Below are 20,629 nucleotides of genomic sequence, written 5' to 3'. Positions count from 1 at the left end.
CTGCTCTTCAAAGGAATATGAACCACAGTTTCATCTGTTTTTTTTTCTTACCCTCACAGTCAGAGATGTTTGTGTTGCTCTGTCTGGAGCAAATTCATGTTGGACATCAATATATATTTGGCGAAAGCTACTAGGAGTGTCAGCAGAAGCGTCCAACTTTGTGGGCTTGTTGCCTTCAAAACAAAGCAAACACCTTTTGTTTTAACCTTTCAGATTTGATAATTTTAAATGTTCTGATTGGTTGATTGGTCCACAATTAGGAATGTGACCAATTAGGCGACTAAACGATCAAAACCCTTTCTGGTCGACAGTCAGTTAAACTTATTATTCATGAAATTAAAACCCTGATGCTGTAAATAATGTAGGTGGACATGGGGACAGATGACATCTACTAAAACTACCGTGGTTTGGGAGTAATTGATGTAGAAAATGAAAAGAAGGTTGTACATACACTAAACTGGAATATATAATACTTGACCACAGCAATGCTTTTTCACATTCAGCACATGTATGTGGATGTTAACCTGCAGGGTAAAGGCTGCTGGAGCTAGCACTGCTAACGTTAGCCTCATTCAGCAAACCAACATTGTTCCTGATTACATAGTGATACATTTTGACTAGTTTCTTGCTTTTAAATTGTCCATTAAATTGACATGGAAAGAAGTGACATTTTTTTAATTTCTTATGAAAAATTGAAACATTTTAGCCTTGTCACATTAAGCTCACAACAGCATTTAGCATTAGTATTGTAGTCTGTTGTGCAGCCTTACATTGCTGCTAGTACGGCTGCAGACAAGAGGTGAAACCATCCAGTATTTTACACAGTTGTCTTGGGAAAAAAGTAATAGTTTGTGCAGCAGAAATATATGTATATACAGTTTTTTAGCTTGGTAATCATCTAGCAACCAACTCTTTATTTTGTGACCCTTGGCATGCCCTGATACAGAAATTTCCAAATTACTGATTTGGAGAAATATTTGATATATATTTGTTTTGAGTGTTAATGCTTGTGGGCACAAACTAACCTCTTGTAACAAACAGTCTGTTCATCTGGTATTCGCAGATTTTTTGTTTGTAGCCTGGCTGCTCTTGGCAATAAGGAAACAAAGTTTTGTACTATCAGCAAAATGAATCGATTCTGCAAAAGGAATGTTATCATTTGCCGGTTGGACTAACTTTTGGCTGAAAAAGCTTTGGCGCTGAACTCCATCGAACCCATTTCATCCAGTGCATATTTCCCTTTGAAGATTCCCCTTGTGCAACCTTCTGAAACTGTGCCCTCTATCTGCATCCTCATCACAGAGAGTCCCTCCGTGTTTTTACCCCTGACTCACGCTGCTCGGGAGAGGAGAGGGAGTTTGTGTTGCTGTGTACTGTATGTGTGCTCCCTCGCCTACATATACACTCTCACATCCAGTTTCGCTGTGCTGATGCCAAGGAAGCTCGGCCTGCTGTGTCAGCTTTCCCTTGGGCAAAGCTGTTATGCAGATGTACTCCGAAGCCCGGTGATGAAAATAGGAAGTTGCTTTGATCAAAGCACCTGCTGTTTTTTTTCCAGTGCTGCTGTCGCTGTCGGAGCCCATATGGTCCCCGTGCCAGCTGTCAATCATCTCTCCCATACAGATGAATACATTTCCCATATCAAGCCGGATTAGAGCAGCAGACTGTATTAGTACAACATGTCCCTCTAACAATTAAATTAAACTTTTTTTACACAGTCTTTGCTGTCATTACTGCGTGTGGAGGGATGATTGGACCATCATTCATGTCTTCATTAGTATTCTATGGGAGAGAGAGAGAGAGAAAAAAGTCTCAAACTGAGCGGGAGAACTTTTCTTAGAGAGCAAACATCACTGTAACATTGTTTGATTATCTTTGCCGTCCTTGAACTCCTTCCAGCTGCCTCCAGGCACACGATGTAGCCGTTCCTGTGTAGTTCTCCACTTTTCTATGTAGTAAATCAATGCTCCTCTCTCTGACCCCGTCTCTCCTCCACTTCCATCATGCTTTTCTCTTAACTCATCCGAGCGGAGTATTCCCCATAAGAACATCTTTATCACAATCAGGGCCTTAACTCCGTTCTTGCTTGTTTTCTGTCGATCACTGATATTTCAGTCTGTTTCATCATGAGTCGGTCGACCCGAGGCTTTCGCACAACATTAAAGTACATTTTTGCAGGGAGAACTTGTTCACCGCCGAATCACTGATCTCATGAAAAAATCAAAGGCAGAAAAGTCAATCTAGCTCCTCCACACCAGTACCAGCTATGTATTGTGTGTCTGTTTGTGGGTGCACGTCTGCTGACAGAACGTGACCCAGTTTAGATGCAGTGTGATGATGACATTGTGACCCCAACCTGTGACTCACAGCATGCTGACAATACACATTAATCATCGATGTGCGTCTTGTCCATCAGAGTGTTGGTGCATGTATGTATATGTGTCACTTATCGTATAGCACAGCTGCATTATACTCTTGCTGTTGACAGTTATGTGATTGGTCACATCTAATCATTGCAGCCTCCTGCACAGACACAGGTTTACGCAGGACATTGCATTCACTTGATTCATTGTGGAAAGCCTAACATTAACCTTAACCATAACCAATTCATACCTAACCATAACCATAACCTAACCACAATTCACATCTTACCCCAAACCTTAACAAGGACCTCAGAAATGAAGATTTTTTATATTATTTATATTAATATTATTATATTAGGACCAGGCTTAATTTGGTCCACTCCCCATTAGATCTAATGGAAGCGAGCCACAATATATATATATATATATATATATATATGCATTTGTGTTCCCCATTAATGCGCTTTTGTGAGATGTCTTTGCCACGCATCAGAAATAAATGCATAACCCTAACCCTTAAAGCAAGTCTTGACCCTTAAACAGCCCATTGAAGGCGGGTCACACACACACACACACACACACCGATCTAAACTTTTTGGGGGTTTGTGCTCGAGCTTTGCAAATCTCATTAGGCTTAACTCTGAAATCATGAATATTTACTGGAGAAAAGGCTTCACAAACACTTAATTTGCAAACTCGACAAAGCATTTACAAACATGCGACAAGTGTGGGTCATTCATGAATATGTTTTGCTGCTGTATTGCGGCATTCGTCCTTTTTTTGCGATGCACCCAAATTGCTAAACTAGTCCTAGTGTCTACTTGTGAATCAAAGCCTGTGCGTGTCAGTGTATTTGTGTGTGTTAAGCTTGGTCATTGGTCAAATCTGGTGTCGACTGTAATTATAAGCAGTGCAGCACTTGGTTCTGTTCGCCCGCTGATACCCTAGCCACAAAAAACACAGTTGTTGGTCCACCAGTCATAAGAGCCCGACTGTAATAAAGACCGAACTTTCATCCAGTCCAATTCATCTGTTTTCTTTTAATGCACTCCAGAGATCTCCTCAGATGCCTGAGATCATCTTTAATGTTGCCTTTTGAAAGTGCATCTTTGCTTTGATATTTTCCTCCTCATTAAATGTGAAGAAGAAAGAAAACCAATGTGATTTCTCCCTCTAATATTAATGTTCTTTACAATATTAATTAACCTCCCTTATCTTCTGTACAAGCTGGAAACCCTTCAGAGTATCTCTGCCACTGCGTACTCATTTGCAACACACCCGTACACACACACATTAATTACGCCTCCGTGACTCGTGTCACAGTAGCAAGCAACAAATGACATGTTGACGGAGAGGAGGAGGGAGATGAAGGGAGGCAGACTGAACGGAGACGAGGGTGAATTGCGACACGTTATTTGTTTGCTTCTTCATATTTGTTCTGAGGCCTCTCACGTCTGATAGGCAGAGAAAAACCAGCGCAGTGTCCAAAACATGTCCGTCTGTTTCTTATTCCTGTCCTGTCTCTTCCATCTCCTCTGTCATCCTGCCGTGAAAACACACACACACACACACACACACACACACACACACACTCAAAGAACCAGCAGCTATGCATATTACATGAGTCCTCCACCTCTGAAGGCCTCTCTGCTTTTTTTCATTTTGCAACTCACAGCAGAGATGATGAGGTTTAAGCCAGATCCTGCACTTAAGGGCTGTTTCCTTTCTTACCTCCAGAAATCTGAAGCTGCTGTTTACGGGAAAAACCTGTGACTTGGTGTTGTTTGCTGCAGTTTAAATTTCTGTGTATAATTTGGTCATATATTGTCATGAATATTAACATTTGAGACCAGGAGATTAAGGATATTACTTGCTGATGTGTTGATAACTTTGTTTCCCAATCTCTTTCATTTATTCTCCCCCCACTGAACATTGCTCTGCATTGGCTTTACAGAGGATGCTTTACAACAAGTTCTTCCTTTATGTGTCTTAACTGATTTTTAACAGTGACATTCACTACCACATTAAAGTGTGTGGAGCTAGAGGCTTGTTGATGGATACTCTCAGGGTCAGTTGTTGAACTGCTGTAGCTGGAAAGCTAAGTGCTAACTTGCTTGGGTAGCACCATTCAGTCCTTGAATTTGGCCTCTGGCTCTTTTTTATCTAAAAGGTCAGACCTGTAATGATGACTTGGTCTTGGTCAATGTGGCAAATGTGCAGGTCAAAGTTCACCAAAGTTGAACTTGACCATAGACTGTATATAAAAATGGAATCTGGGTCCTTAAAGTGAAGCCATTGCGGAAACCTGTATGACCAGCAGAGGGCGACTCTACTGGTTGCATAAAAAAGTCTGTGTCTATCACTTGATTTATGTCAGTAGACATTTTCATAAGGAATTAATGGTCTCAGTCGCTAGTTTGGGAAATTTGATCCCATTTAGAGTCAAATAGAAAATAAAGCACAATATGCATGTAATCAGTGTTGATTGACAGCTAGTACCTTCCAATGGGTGCAGGTCTCAGGTGTAGGTAGGTGTGAAGTGTGCTCGAGCCCTAGGTCATGCTCATCCTCCAGCCCTCCAAATATTGTTACTTCTGGTTTTGAAAATATAAAATAACGCTGGACAGAATGCCAAACTATAGGCTTCAAAATGGCAGCTCACAAACTAATTGGTGATATCACGGTGGGTTGACACTTGAAAGTGTGACATGTCTCTGCCTTTTGAGTAGATTCACTGATCGCTGCTATTTTATTGGAAATACTTTAAATTGGCAAAGAAACGTTTTAAATCTTAGTGTCAGCTTACAGTCCTGGTTACTACTTTAAGTTGTCAAGAAACAAAATTGTTAGTTGGCATTGTGTTGCTCAGTAACACATTTTGTGCTTCTGAACAGGAAACACATGCACATGCAACAATCAGGTGTGTCACAGGTGTGTGATTGTTTGAAATTGCTATGGTCAGAATGTGTGTGTGTGTGTGCGCGTGCGCGCGTGCGTGCATTCCAGGAATTCCCAGTAGTTCCTGCTTGATGAGAACAACAGTCAGGATGACTCATTGTTGTGTCTGTTGGATTACAGCTGTTCCAGTCCTCCACACTGGGTCCTTAGCTGTGAACACACACACAGACACTCTGTGTGTGTGTGTTTATATGTGCACATGTGTTAAGTTGCCCCTTCCTCCCTGTTTCATTTCTCTTTTGTCGTTTTATCCTCGTCCCTCTCATGCAGTGATTGATCCTCTGCTCAGAGGCTTTTCTTGAGTGTGTGCTGATGAGTGAGAGCTTCTCGTTGTGTTTGTTTGTGCCATCTGCGTTGTTAGGAATTTGTTTTTCTAGGCAATATGAAGGGTTGAGAGTGCCGCTACCTGTCAAACACACACACCATGATTGATTAGGCTGTGTTGCTCAATTGCTATTGCTTTGTGTTTATGACTTTCTCATTTGCATGAGTTAAATGATGGGGCTGCAGCCTCCAGTTGGACCAGTTGGTTGTTTGGTCAGTGTGCCTTCGTCTGACCAATTCTCAACAGTTGGACAACTTCCAGTTGGATATTCATATGGAGAAAAGCACTACATTAATATCCTGGATTAATTCCCTGCGACTAATCGATTAGTTGGAGAGTAGGTGCCGTTTCAGTCCATCAGTTTTTCTTTGGTTCACTACAAACCAAATGAGTTAGTTCCAGATGAGATAGACTTTCATTTCGGTCGCCCCTGCATCATATCTGCTTTACTTGTGATTTTGCCCGTCTCTGCTGTAACTTCCGGGTCAAACAACGTACGAGGAAGGAAAATCACACTGCTAACCAGTTTGCTGTTGTTTACTTCCACTGTTTGTATTGGTCACTAGTAATGGGTCACGATTATGCATTGCCGTTTGCTCTGTAACGTCAATAACATATAAATTAGTTAAATGATGAAATGATGCGGTTAAGAAAATAATTCCCATGATCCCATGCTGCTTTGTTACATCACCGAACTATGTGTTTTGTGATTGTTTTGATCAAGAGTCCCCTAGTGGCCGAAGTTATATATTATACATTTAAGCCATGAGAAAATTAAGTTCTAAATTATACTCTATAATAAAAGAAGGAAATAGCCTCATTTAGTTTCTTACTAAGGGTTAGATAAGATGATGGATATCACTCTATCTAATGACTGAAAAGTGGTCGAAGGTAAAATCTGTACAAAAGTTATAATTAATAACAAGATAAAACGTAACATTTTTCCTCCAGATTTCAGAATGGAATCCATCTTCTCCTGTATCTCACGACAAGCAATCAAAAATGTGTATATTCCTAAATGTGGAAGTATTTCATAAAGTGACAGAATCGTTAGAAACTGTAAAAAAAAAAAAAGCTCGACAGCAAAAGGATAAGCAATCATAACTTAAATGCAGCAATTTTCTGGCAGATCTGTGTGCGACGCTGATAAAATGTACACATAAGAAGGTGGAAAAATAGTTTTTTCAACTAGCAGGGACTTTTTTCTCTGCATGAACGGCTGCTGATCCTGCAGGTCTGCACGAGATGAAAAGGGGAAGAACAGCGGTGATCCAGCACATGTCTGAGCTTTCAAGTGTCTGCAGCAAAGGCAGAGGGAATATTTTCTCACAAGGACATCAGGAGGCACAGCGCGGCTGGGGACTGAGACAGCTGGATGGGGGCAGATATGGGGCACATTCAGTGAGGTTGTTGGAAGAGCAAGGGGCCTGTACAAGATCAGCAGCAGAAGCAGGTGGAAGGGTGTCACACTTTCACTGTTGATTTGACGCTGGTGTTGCCATCTCAACATTGCAATGAAGCTACACACTGACATTTTTATTTTATTTGTGTTTATCTTATCATCTTGTCCTCAGGAGTTTGGCCCTATCATGAACTTATTGATCCACATGTCCCATGACAATCGCAGAAACATGCAGGGCAGTGCTCAGACATATGTGCACCTATCAGCTGACTGGTAACATCCAGTCTTACTCATGCATGTGAGAGTTCTTCAGGGGCCAGAGAATTCGTGCCTGAACCCGAAAAGACCTGGGAATGTTCTACCTGAACCAGACCCATTTGAATCTGCCTGGAGACGCAGACCCAGTCGACACCAATTTCACATCTGATTCCTCTTATGAGTTAACGTTCATTTAAATGGCGTCAAAACCAAACTTTCTGTCTAACCTAATATATCATATCTTAGAGCTTACACACACAAGCACACACGCATTCACTCACTCCATTATACACTGTCTATTGATTTCATTGATCATTTTGTAATGAAATCTGTCCTTGTGTTTTCTCTCACTGAGCCAGTTGTCCCATGGATCTTTAGCTCTAGATGTATGTTAAGAAGTGTTATTTATATGCACTTTTGTATTATAGGACAGAACAGTGGATTTCTCTGTTGTCTGATCTAACATAGACTAAGGAATTAAATAATTCATTTGAATTAAATTAGTTTAGTCGATTTAAATAGTTCAAATTTTATTTGCAGCCAGCTGAGTTGTGAAAAGGACTTAGTATAATGATTGTTTCAAAATAAAAGTTTCATTTGAAGTGATTCAAATTCTTTGTAAATGTGTATGGATGACCTGTTAAAGTATAAATTCACCTGAGAAAATGTATTGGCAACATTGACACACACACATTGATATGTCCTGCGTGCGGCTCATGTTGATTGATCTGCTGATAAGATGGATGCTTGCATAGCTTGTGATCTACTCTGTTACAGTAAAGAACTAGACTCACTGGAGATAGAGAGGAGATGAGGGAGAGAGATTCTCACCTCTCTTGTCTTTTTGTGATCACAGTTTAAAGAGGACACCTCCCAGAAGCAGACAGACGGGGGAGCAGGGTGAGGAGCGAGCCTGAAACCAAACAGATTACAGCCCGGGTCTCCCCCACCTGCCTCTCTTGTTCATTTCTCCTCTTTCACCATGTGACTGTGGGGTCAAAATGAAGCTGCTGGGCAGGAAGTGAAGCATGAATAAGATGGGATCATCCTGATGGACACATATGGCCTCTTTTTGCCAGTTTAATCGTTTTACGTTTTGGTGTCTACGGTGTAGACAGACAGGATCTCAAAGGATGTAGAACCTTAAAGATCCATACTAAGATATTAAGTGTGAAGCGGCAGCTTGTTGCAGGTTTAAATATCCTTTATTGAAATGTAAATTATCCTCAACTACCGTAATCATACATCCATTCATGGCACTGTGCCATAATCATGTGTTCTTTGCATGTAGTGTGTTGTGTGTGTTCACGTATGCTGATCAGGCCCCCCCCCCCCCCCCCCCCCCCACTGAAAACGTGTTCCTGTGCTCATATTGACCATTTCTCATGTTCCTTAGCCTGTTACACTTCATTGAAAAGATATGTCCATGTTCCCAGATTGCAGCAATTACTGAGTTGTCAATTTTATTGATGACTCAAGTCGTAATAAACTAGAAATTTCCTTTAAGGAGAGTGGGTCTAATAGCACAGAGAATGATTTTTCTTTTGTGATGAGGTGTTGGATGCCTCACAGAACATGTTGTCAAGACTGCACGGACTAATCTCAAAATCCATCCAACTATTTCCCCCATTATCCCTTCTCACTGACAGGCAGACACAAACAACCTCAGTAGGGGCTAATACTGTGTCAGCGGGGCTGGAACGCCACATCCAAGGATGCGTTGCTCGCCATCTGCCGTGTTTACACTTTCAGACTTTTTCCGACTGTATTCTTTTGACAGCCTTTGATGCATTAATGATTCCTCTTGTCTCTCGGGTCCCTCGGTTCGGTCGAACCCTGTTTACTCTGGAGTTAGCTGCACTCTTTCATCTTGGCTAGAATTCCCCAGGCTCTCAACTTTGAACCAAAGCATGTCAGAGTGATGGGAAGTATGAAGAGAAAAGTGTATTTTGGGGAGAAATGGAGAAGCGCAGGCTGTCATTGTTTCCTCGTCTGACTAACACAGTTGAACAGTGCTCATCTTCAGAGGCATCACCGGATCACTTCTGGGGAATTTTTACTTTTCTAGATGGACTGAAAAAAAACTGGTGATCTGGATTTGACCCTCTGAGTTTCCAGGATTGTGTAAATATTAACTTTTTTTCACCTCCTATCTTTATTCAAGAGTGTGGCCTTTCAGTTTGAGAGCAGGACTTATGATTTCACGTTCTGATTTGGTGATGCTTTCACTTAAAACCCTGCACTCACACTCAAATATACCCTGCTTGTACTTAGATTTCCTGCATGCGCTCCAGCTTCAGCTCTTCTACTTGCACTGACGCTGCTTCTCTGTACACCTGAAACGTCTGCTCTCGGATTCCTACTCTACTGTGATTTTTCCTTCTGCTCTCGACCAAAATAATGGCAGGTGTAGCAATGACAAGCGAAGTTGTCCTGCCCTCGTTGTGGGTGTGTTAGATTTATATCTTTGAGTGTCCCGTACGAGCGGTTACTTTAACCTGGTTCATGCACTCCACCCTCAACAGCTACACTGGCTTCCTGTCAGCGTGAAGCAAAGAGCTGAGGCTGGAGTGCTGGAAATCTGAGCACAAGCAGGGTATATTTGAGCGAGGGCGCAGAGTTTTGAGTGAGAGCATTAAACAATCTTAGCGGGAAATATATAAGTCCTGCTCTCAAACAGCAAAAGAAACACGCTCTTCAATAAATATAGGTAAATACCTCACAGGGGATTAAGTTGGGATGTTCGGGAATGAAAGATCTTCGTTTCAGAATCCGTGATAACTAATAGTAACACTTGCAGAGATACAGTCGTTATTTAACCATAAATTGTAGATATACATTACACAATGTACATTTTGCCAGAAAATGCAGTTGCTGGCAAGTCTAACATTTTTATCACCTCCCGTGATGAGATATGAGGTGTAGAAAGTGGCTGCAAATTGCTCCTCTTTCTCTCTGTCACACAGAAGCAATTTAAAGCCGTGGAGTAAAGCTTCTCAGACAGGGGACATCTCTGCGATCCAAGTTGTCTCTTGTGAGAAGACAAATGAGAGAGACAAACGAGGGAAACTACACCAGACAGATATAAAAAAAGAGCCTGTGTAACATTTTGGAAACCTGTGCAGCCCCCTTTCTTTTCTTGTTGCCGGAGGCAGAGCCAGTGGCATCTGTGAGATTCAGCAGGAGCAACAGGAGCGAGAGGCGTCATCGGTCCCCAGAGTGTCCCAGCACCCTCAATCTGTCACCACGCATTCACACATGCGGGGAGGAGAGCACGCACACACATAAAACCCACACACCAAAACATCCACAGGGTTTCTCCTGCACAAATACTCTCTGCGTCTGTGACACCGTAAGACAAGTCACCAAACGCCCCACGCTGGTTTGTGTTACATTTTCTTTGTATGAAAAGTGCTTTATAAATAAAGTCATTAAATGATGAAAGCTCACAGAGATTACTTTAATTAGCACACAACATTTCCCTTTTGTAGAAAGGTTTCCCGATTGTTATGTGAAATCTAAAAACCTACTTAGAAGTTATTAACAGCATGTTAGAGATGAAGAAACATTAGAACAGTCATTCTTGTAGTTATGCATCTCACATTTTTTGGGGGTAAAATTCCCCACAAACATTGTAATTTTTCTTTTCTTTTCTTTTTAAAAATTTGTATTTAAAATGTACATCTCATTTTATTATTTTTTATTTGTAAAGTGTAAAAACTGAAAATAAAATAAACGGAATCATATCCACAGAATCTGCTCTGCTAGGAGCATCATTGATTCCTGACGGGAAGGAGAAAAGAGTAGTCTCATAAGAAGTGTTTCATTATTAAAGCACATGAATAAAACAGTAATAAAAGATATCATACAAAATAAAATAGATTAAAACTAGGGCATAGACGTTATTTCCAGAAAATATATCGCTCCGCAATGAATAAAAGAAAATTGGCACCATGAAGGTTTTTGACAGATTTACAGATTTGATTTGAGAGTTATATGTGACGAGCTGCAAACACAGGGGTCTTTGTGGCGGAGATAAGACTTTTAATGGGAAACAGAAGTGACGCTGAGGTCCTGATCCCTCCATCATCTCTGCCTCGCCTTTTATAGCCACGCTGTTGAACAGAGGCTAGAGGAAGTCGATGACCCCCGTGAGAGGTCACAAGGACAAACGACACTTTGTGTGGCCGAGGAGAGACAAGCTTTTCATCTAATCCTGGGAGAAATATATGTGTGAGATAAGCGCAGCGGGGAACTGTCATGACTTTCTGCCTTAAAACAGAATTACAGCCCGTCAGAATCTCTGAGAGGAACAAACCTCAGTCGACTCAAAGGCCTTCAGCGAGAGGAGAGCGATGATTTCGGAGGCCTCGCTGAGGACCGGCCGACTGCTGCTTCAGAGAAGGACGAACGGGAAGAGAAACGACAGCGAGGTGATATCGGGGACACTAGAAACCTCACAGCGGGAGCTCGGACGCAGTCATTGCCACAACTTGCGATTCAAAGAGTGATGTAACAAGAAAAGGATACACGTTTGCAAATTTGTCCTCAGGTATACCTCCCCCTCTCATCTCCTGTGCTTTAGTTCTCTCTTTCAACTCTTCCTTTTGTTCCTTCCTCGACCGCCATCGCCTCTTCATCTTCCTTCCTCCCTCGTAACCCCCTTCCCGCACATCGCCCCCAGGAGTCTTTGAAAGTCTCTGAAATTGAAATGCGCGGCGTCCTGCCCCACAACAAGGATCTGGGACTCCAAAGAAGTGCAAATCTGGTGTCTTTCGTTGTTTTCTTCGGGTCCTGTGCTCGTGTTTTCCCTGTCGTCTTTCCAGGCGGTGTGGTTGCATCATGCAAAACCCCTATGTACGTGCTACATATATAAGAGGAGTGCCATTAATCTCTGTGTCCCGCGAGAGCTGTGTTGTTTGCGTGAGTAATGAGCTCTGTACATCCGCGCCGTGTCTCTGTTGTCCTTAACTGCTGCAGCGTGACTCTATTAGAGAGATCCAGAGTAATTAACGTCTTCTCAAGAGTGGGAATCCGAGTGTACAGCTTCACAGGCCTGACTTGCTGTAGCAGTTTGAAGGGCTGCTGTGCTCAACAGGCAGCTGATCAGTGATTAATAGTAAAGACGAGAGCGTCAGAGAAATTTCTCAACATCAGCTTTTACTCCTATAATTACATATCTAGATGTTTCAGGTTGCTGTGTAGCGACAGAAGTGTTTCAGTGCAGGAATGGTGTTTTCCCTTTGTTCCTGTGCTCCATGCTTTGTGTGCATCTTTCCTGCATGTACCAAGGTTTGTGAGAGAAACCACAAGGAGCTGATAAATAATGACGATCCTCCCGTCAGCCCCCCCACCCTCCAGCTTTTTCATAAGTACCTCACACAGCAGCTTCTTCCTTTATTTGCAAGTCTGAGCTCAGCCAGGCAGTGACAGTGAAAGCATATGGGTGTTTTTTCTATCTTTATTTGAAACTGTGGTCTTTCCGTTTGCGCTCGCTCAAATATACTCTGTTCACAAGACGAATAGAAGCGGCACGAGCGCGAGGAGAAGTGCTGAAGCGGGAGTGCAGGGAATCTGAGCACAAACAGGGTACAGTTGAGTGTGCAGGGTTTTGATTATTACAAAATCTGAACATGAATTCAATAAGACCAAGCTCTTGTATAAAGGTAAAAAAAGAACAAGAGCTCAAAATTTTCTCAGCGGTGACCATCGATGAGTTGCCTTTGATAAACAGTAACTGTACGTTAATGTTTCAACCATTACTGCAGTAATGTATATTTTAGTCTGGTGATGTGTCTCTGCTCAGGCGATGCTCTAGTTTGACACAGACGACCCCTGAGCTCACAACCTTTCGGTTCAGAGCCTGAGATACACCACGTTTAGCAAACATAAATATATTATGTGACTCATTAAAAACTTACATACAGCACATGTGCAGTCGCAGGCTGGTGAGGCGGAGCAGGAGTGCAGCAGCATGGATGCAGAGCTCAGCAGTGTTGTATGCATGGTTAAATGTGATTGGAGGATGAATGAAACATGTGACTCTAAAAGGACTTCCATGCTTGCCTGAACTAATGCATGGCACCATTGCCTTTTTTTCTGTTTTTCTTTTTCCGGGCTCTTACTGGTTTGAAGTGAACGAAGGGTCACGGCAAGAATTCTTTTGAGGATTACTTTTGAGTTCCCTCGCACCACTTTTCTTCTTCTGTTCCTTCTGAGCCATAAAGAGTGCGGCTCAGGCCTCAGTCTTCTGCCTGAACCCGTCCAAGCCCGAGAGAAAAGGAACCGAGCCCGACCCGAACCTGACAGCCATTCTGTTTTTTGTGTCCGAGCCTGACCCGAGCCTCATGCAGTTTATGTAGCTGCACTGGGTTTGTGCCACCCTGCCCCTGAACCACCTGACACACCCGCCCACGCGACCGATCCAAACCGGAAAATGGTCATTCTTCTTCGAAGCTGGCCAGGCCTATACCACTGGGCTTTGGTCGGGTATCCAAACTCTAACATGTAGCCCGTCTCTCCTCATCTTCTTCCACTTTTGAATTGAATTTGAACTCGGCATGAAATATGATGATATCGTACTACTTCTTAATAGGCATGCTTATATAATTAACACTATTGCACCATCAATGCAATGACTGTGTTACATAATGGGAACAGGAAACTATTGCGACATAACGCTAAACAGGTTGCGAGGGAACACATAATTACTGTGTACTTGTCTAGTGTCACCAACCAGGACTCATTCCTGATGATCAGAGTCTGACGACAGTTGTTTGGTCTTTGTCAGTCGAATCTGGATGAACCACACCCACATGGTCAACCGTGTGGAGAAGTCTTAAACAAGAGATAGAACTTATTTAGTAATAATGTTCAATGATACCTCCTGAATGTTTTTTTTAAATAAGCCATTCACACTACTGTCATGTCCTCATAAATCCACTGAGCCCTGCATGTTAAGGTCTTAAAGAAGTGGTCTGGATTACGATCTTGTTGAATGAACCATTTACTAGTTAATGCAGGTCCATGACACTGATGACTCCTGATCCCCTGTCTGATTGTCTCAGATCATATCTAGGGCCGATTGTGTGCAGCTTCCATACACGAAGCAAAAAGGTCTCTGTGTGAGTTCTCTCATGATTAGGGGGTTGATGAAGGCTTTCAAACTAGTATTGACTGCTATTAGAGTTAAATTGAAAAAATTAAATGTAACAGCTTATAAAGTGTTGTCTCTCAATGTAGCCATTTCTAAATGAAACAATTGGATGAATCTCACTTTAAATCTTTGGGGATTATTTTGGATCTGTGTGTGTGTGTGTGTGTGTGTGTGTGTGTGTGTGTGTGTGTGTGTGTGTTTGTGCACTGTGATAAAGACTTGATATGTGATCTCCCTCATGATCAAGGTGACTTGGATGGGTGGTGCGTTTTGTGGCAGTGGGCAGTCTGCCTAGATAAAGATGTCAGGCAAACCCTGGCTCCCTGTGATATGACTGGCCTTTGCTGAGCCATGCATCACACACACACACACACACACACACACACACACACACACACACACACACACACACACACACACACACACACACACACACACACACACACACACACACACACACACACACACACAGTACTAGTTTAGTGTTTGCATGAGGACGATCTGGATTTACTGCCAGTCCCCTCTCTCTCTCTCTCTCTCTCTCTCTCTCTCTCTCGCTCTCTCTCTCTCTCTCTCTGATGATCCGGAGCTTGATGTCACCACCATGCCAGCGGTCTGATATCTAAACCTCTCTGCTGCCCTTATCAGCCTGAGGGTGTACAGTGTAGAGGAATGGGAAGAAACTAAATAGAGAGCAACAAAACATTGAGACATGGACCTCCTCCGGAGAGAGAAAGGAGAATTGCACTTCCCCTCAGATCTGAGTTTGTAGGCAGGCGTTTGTACATAATAGCTCTCGTCTCCTGTCTCTGGGTCCCCAGTTATTTCTCTATCCAGGTGATGAGGGTTCACTACAGAGGATTATTTGACGAGGGATAATCCCTGAGCTCACATATAGTCAATTTACACCCTCTCACTGCCTGTCAGCTTGCTCTCTGTGTCCAGCCCCGCTCTGAGGTATTGATCAAAAAGCTTTATTCTTGTTTATTCTACTTCAGAGCTTCACCCGGCCTCAGTTTGTTTGTTTTCCTCACTCATGCACATGCGATTTGCTTGTGTTCTCAATTAGTCAACAGCTTTCGTTGGGTTTTTATGTGTCCTTTCTGCTCGTGAGGGTGTCCACAACGTGTCAGGTTGTGGTGTAGTGTAAATAATAGGACCTGATGTGTGGTTTGTGGGTTCTGTGTGTGTGTGTGTGTGTGTGTGTGTGTGTGTGTGTGTGTGTGTGTGTGTGTGTGTGTGTGTGTGTGTGTGTGTGTGTGAGTGAGTGAGAGATAGAATTCATGGGTAATGAGGTGAGAAGACTTCATCAGTTCTTCTCTATCTGGTTGTGTAAATGTGTCCTCAGTCTCACTCTCCTTCATCACCTGGGATGTTCACACACACGCACACACAGAGACACGCACACACACACACACACACACACACACACACACACACACACACACACACACACACACACACACACACACACACACACACACACACACACACACAGTAGTTCCATAGTATAAGGAAGTCGACCTGTTTCTCCCTGTTTGTCTCTATTCATGCAGTGAAAAGCCCAGTTTCAGCCTATGCTGTAAACATTTTCACAGCAGGTGTAGTAAAATGATTTATTACTTTGCTGCAGTATCACTCACTTGACTGGGTTTCAGTTCATGTAGGTTAACCAACAGATGCAGAAAGTAACCGAACCACAGGACTTCAGGAATGAGGGTTATCACTCATTGACCATCACGGTTGCAACAAATCAGCAGCACGCCGCTCATGCACCTCTCCTTCCTCTGCCCTCCAGACCTGCTAATATTAGATAAGACCCGATCACTGAACATGATAAGACCCAATCAAAGTGACAGAGGATAACCTGTGATGTTAGTGCTCTCACATCCTGTACAGAAAAGGGCTGCACGACCTGCTGTCTGTCACCAGAGCTCCACTTTCCCATGTGGCACAGACTCAGGATGGCTGTCTGCTCAACTGTCCAATAAATGTCAGTCTGTGTAACTTCATGTTTGCAGCTCTTTGTGCATTTTATCTTTTATTTATTATATCATTTCATTTATTCATTTATTTCCTTTGTCCAGATGTGTAAATGTGGATGAATTTCACTTATTATTTGAAAAAGAAACAACAAAAAACAAGTATCTAAGCTCAGAGTGAATATGGGATGACTCAGTTGTCTGGTGTCTGATTGTCCTTAACATTTGCATTCGAATCAGCACTGAATTGGACTTGTGGCACATAGGAAAAGAGAAACATGATACTGGAATATAGTTATTCTTATAAAACAGGGGAGTTAAGGAATAAAGAGCTTGGGTCTTTTGTCACAGTTAAAGGTTGTGGTCCTCTCTGCTCTCGAGGTAAATAAAGGCCCCTACTGGAGACACAGCAAACACTGTCACCTACACTAGACTCTGTCTACAGCCTCACGCACACAACATTACACACGTGGCTATGTGTCACATCCACTTCATGTAAAACCAGTCACCTCTACATGTACATGTTCTCATACAGACACACACACACACGCACACGTGTGCCCGTATCCCCTTCCCCCATCCGGTGACGGCAGTAACGCCAATCCCCCCTGTCATAGGCAGTCCAAGCCTATGCTCCATGTCAAATAGTGGCGAGGCTATGAACCACATAACAATTGTATCAGTATTCAGTGTGTGTTTGAATGTGTGTTTCCACTGTGGCCTCATTGTGCAGCAGTGAAGTGTCTGTAAAGCAACGATGGATAAACAACTCTCCTTTGTTTGGTCCCTAGCAATGACTGAGCACAATAACACAAAAACACACAGTCTGTCAGTTTAATCTCTCTCATACGCACACACACGCGCGCACACACACACGCGCACACACACACACACACACACACACACACACACACACACACACACTCACGCACACACTTCCTGTCGATGTTCAGTTATCATCTCCATAACAATGGTCGCTATTTTCCCCTCAACTCAGCATGACCTACACTTGGCCTCAGAAACACCTCATTTCCTACTTTCCACCACACACACGCAGACAGACAGACACACACACACACACAGACACATGAACAAACACTACAGTGGGATTTGTTGCACTAACAAGACAAGCAAAAAACACAAAAAGACGCCTGAAAGTGTCACAATTGCTATTTATTGAAAAAAATCTCTTTACATTCAGAAGCTGTTGACAACATCCCCTTTTACTTGTGAAGAGAAATTGGAAGAGTTTTGGAGTTGTGTTTTTCTCACTGTTCATATATCCAAACTTTCCTTTTAACGATACCCCATATCCTCCCCGGAGTAGAAACTCAGCAGCCTCCGAGATGATTTGACATGACTGTAGGTTCATGAGTAGTTTCTGAGATGTAATGTTTTGTCCCATCTGTTTGGCTCGGACGATACCGCAGCACCCAGGAGCCATAGCTGCCATTATCATGGATGTGGCAGTCAGACGCGTGAGCCAGAACTGAGGCCAATTCAAAATGCTGTGAATCTGAAAGTGAACTGATTCAAACTGTGACAGTCACTGCTCCTGTGAAACACACTCTTCATTTTCCATTAGACGCTTGCTGTCGGACACAGAGCAGAATTATAAAGTCAGTAATTGGACACTTCTGATCTTATTGCTCCCCGGGATTGTTTCACATGATTCAAATGGGAAGGTTTCATGCCAATCCAAGCCCTGAAGGTGTTCTACTAGTCATTTGATGTTGTCTATGCTGGAATTGAATGAGATTTCTGGAACCCTGGAGACCTGAAGCACATTTGCAACACTATGTCCCTTTCTGTGCTGCAGAGGCACTGGAAACACTAGAAAAGGCCGAGATAAATACAGACCATTTATCATTTACCTAAATGCATTTTGGCCAAATAATTAATCTTATCTCCAAAACTCACTGAAACCACCAAAACACCTCACACATACTTCATACAAATTATTGACCATTACACTGGCAATATTTTAAGACATGATCTCACTCAGAAAACGCTAACAACAAGGAGCATCACATAAATGATGAACTAATATCTGTGAACTTTTTACATTTGTGATTTTTCACACAAGTCAGTATTTCATTATAGAATAAGAATAAAAAACGTTTACTTTATTAACTGTACGAAAATATATGATTATTATTTTATTGTAAATATTCTGCTAAGATGTTTCTGCAGAAATCCATGAAATTTGCTGTTAATCTGTTTTGAATGTGTTTTTGACAATTGTGCAGCAAACGTAGTGTTTTGCGGTTGGTGGAGAATGAATGAGAAAGAGAGTTCATGGACTTTGGACAATGGGGTCATTACATGCATTTTGTGTTAAAGTAATGAGTTCACAGTCTGTTGCACACAGAATTCTGTTTCACTGACCGTACATTGACAGAACTGACACACATCATGTTGTTTACATGAGATGAGAGCTCTATATGTAGACATGTGTTGATGCTGTCGAGTGTGAACTGTGTAGGCTGAACTGATGCAGCTGAGTCATAAGCTGGCGCACTTATATTCTTAGGTCTAAATCCCTGAATTGAGGTTTTGAAGTGAAACCAAAACAAAAAACATGTTGTTCTTGGTAAAGTTGAATCCATTCGCTCATAATGAATCCATTATCATGATTAAGATCTGCACTGATTTTGTTTCAACGTGACCCGCCCACCAACTGGAGGACAGGTGGTGTTATGACTGTGTTTCGGCATGACTCTTTTCACACGCCACACAAAATAACTCACGCTAAAGCTGTGCTTCACACACCATCCTTTGTGTTTGTGCATTGGAGAAAAAAATTGTGTGTGCCTACATTTGTTTACCTCATTGTTAAGCGCTATATAGTCTCAAGATTCATCTCTAAATCTGCGCAAACGTAAACAACGGTGTGTTTAAAGGGATTCTTAATAATTTCTCTCATGGATGTAAAAGCTGCAGTCTTGAGTATGCAAATACACACTGAATAATAAATCTGATTAAAAAAGCAAGATGTTACTGTCCAGACGTCAGCTTCATACGACTGCTCCCCAACAAACACACTGATTAGCCTCTGAATATGCAGACAGTGAGTCTATGACCTGGTATTTATCTGTATTTAAGAGAAACACACGCAATCACACACACACACACACACACACACACACACTGTGGCATGTTAATCGTGTGTGCTTTCCTCAGATCATCAGAGAACAGACTGAAGCTGCTTATTGAGATACAGAGCCGTATTAACTCCAACTGTTAAGAACAGCGACACATATGCTTCAGACATGCAAATACCCTGAGGGTGTGTGCATGTGTGTGTGTGTGTGTGTGCATGTCGGGGGGGGGGGGGGGGGGGGGTGTACCAGCATCTGTTGGTTTCTGAAACTGTGTACATGTATGTTAACACTGTGTGTAGAAGATGTGTTAGAACTATGATGTGGCCATTTGTTTTATTATTGTCCGACCTTGACTTTGGAAATTGGTCAAAGGACTCTTGTTTATATTCCATAGTTTTCTACATTTGTACTAAAGTTAACAAAAGGCCACAAGCTGCAGCGACACAGCATGGAATCATAATACAACAAAAGGTCCATCACTTAAAGTCAAATTCTAAGAGTGGCCTCTATCTCAAAGTTTGTAGAAAAAAGATAATGCTGTGAAAAATGTCTTTGAGAGTTCTTCAAAGGCCCAAATTAAAGTGCATAAATCCAAGGTCATAAAATCTTCAGAAATAAAACCCCAAATAATCAGTTTTTTTATACTAATATACAGAAATAATTGAACGTCCCATCACCTCCTGTGCCAACAATAAACATGTTGGCAACTGCTTTATAAATAGAAGATAATAATGTTGTAACCAACATATTATCTGTGAGTCAATTACCAAAAACTAACTCACTTTCCCTGAGAAAACATGACACAAGATCCGACATCTGTGGCAGCAGAACGAGATCCAGCCCAACATGATAACACATAATATCATTTGAATTGGAGTGGAGAATTTTGGTTTCTTCACAGTTCCTTGTTCCGGCTCCAGCTCCCCTTGCGACCCTAAAGGAAAAGTGTTATAGGTAATGGGTGGATGAATTATATGGGTCAACTACAAATTAAATTAACTCAAAGTGTAATGTTATTATTCTTGTTGAGTATATAGAAAAGCTGTAACATTTTCTGCTAAGTAAAAATCTCCAGGGCAAA

General features: G+C 42.1%; 1 protein-coding gene across 2 annotated transcripts in view; it reads left to right on the top strand.

Moving 5' to 3' along the window:
• The window catches only part of LOC117774059 (transmembrane protein 211), a 110,115-nt gene that overhangs the window by 37,452 nt on the left and 52,034 nt on the right, over positions 1-20,629 (top strand). The window contains exon 3 of one of the 2 annotated variants that reach the window (XM_034606105.1): positions 6,881-7,142. The exons of the other annotated variant lie outside the window; for it this stretch is intronic. Coding sequence (XP_034461996.1) covers positions 6,881-7,128 — 248 coding nt within the window. The 3' untranslated portion in view covers positions 7,129-7,142. Of the gene's footprint in view, positions 1-6,880; positions 7,143-20,629 lie in introns of those variants that run through there. 2 annotated transcript variants of the gene reach the window in all.

The sequence above is a fragment of the Hippoglossus hippoglossus genome, chromosome 14, assembly GCF_009819705.1.
Source record: "Hippoglossus hippoglossus isolate fHipHip1 chromosome 14, fHipHip1.pri, whole genome shotgun sequence".
Lineage (NCBI taxonomy): Eukaryota > Metazoa > Chordata > Actinopteri > Pleuronectiformes > Pleuronectidae > Hippoglossus > Hippoglossus hippoglossus.
This window is presented reverse-complemented; position numbering and strand designations above follow the sequence as displayed.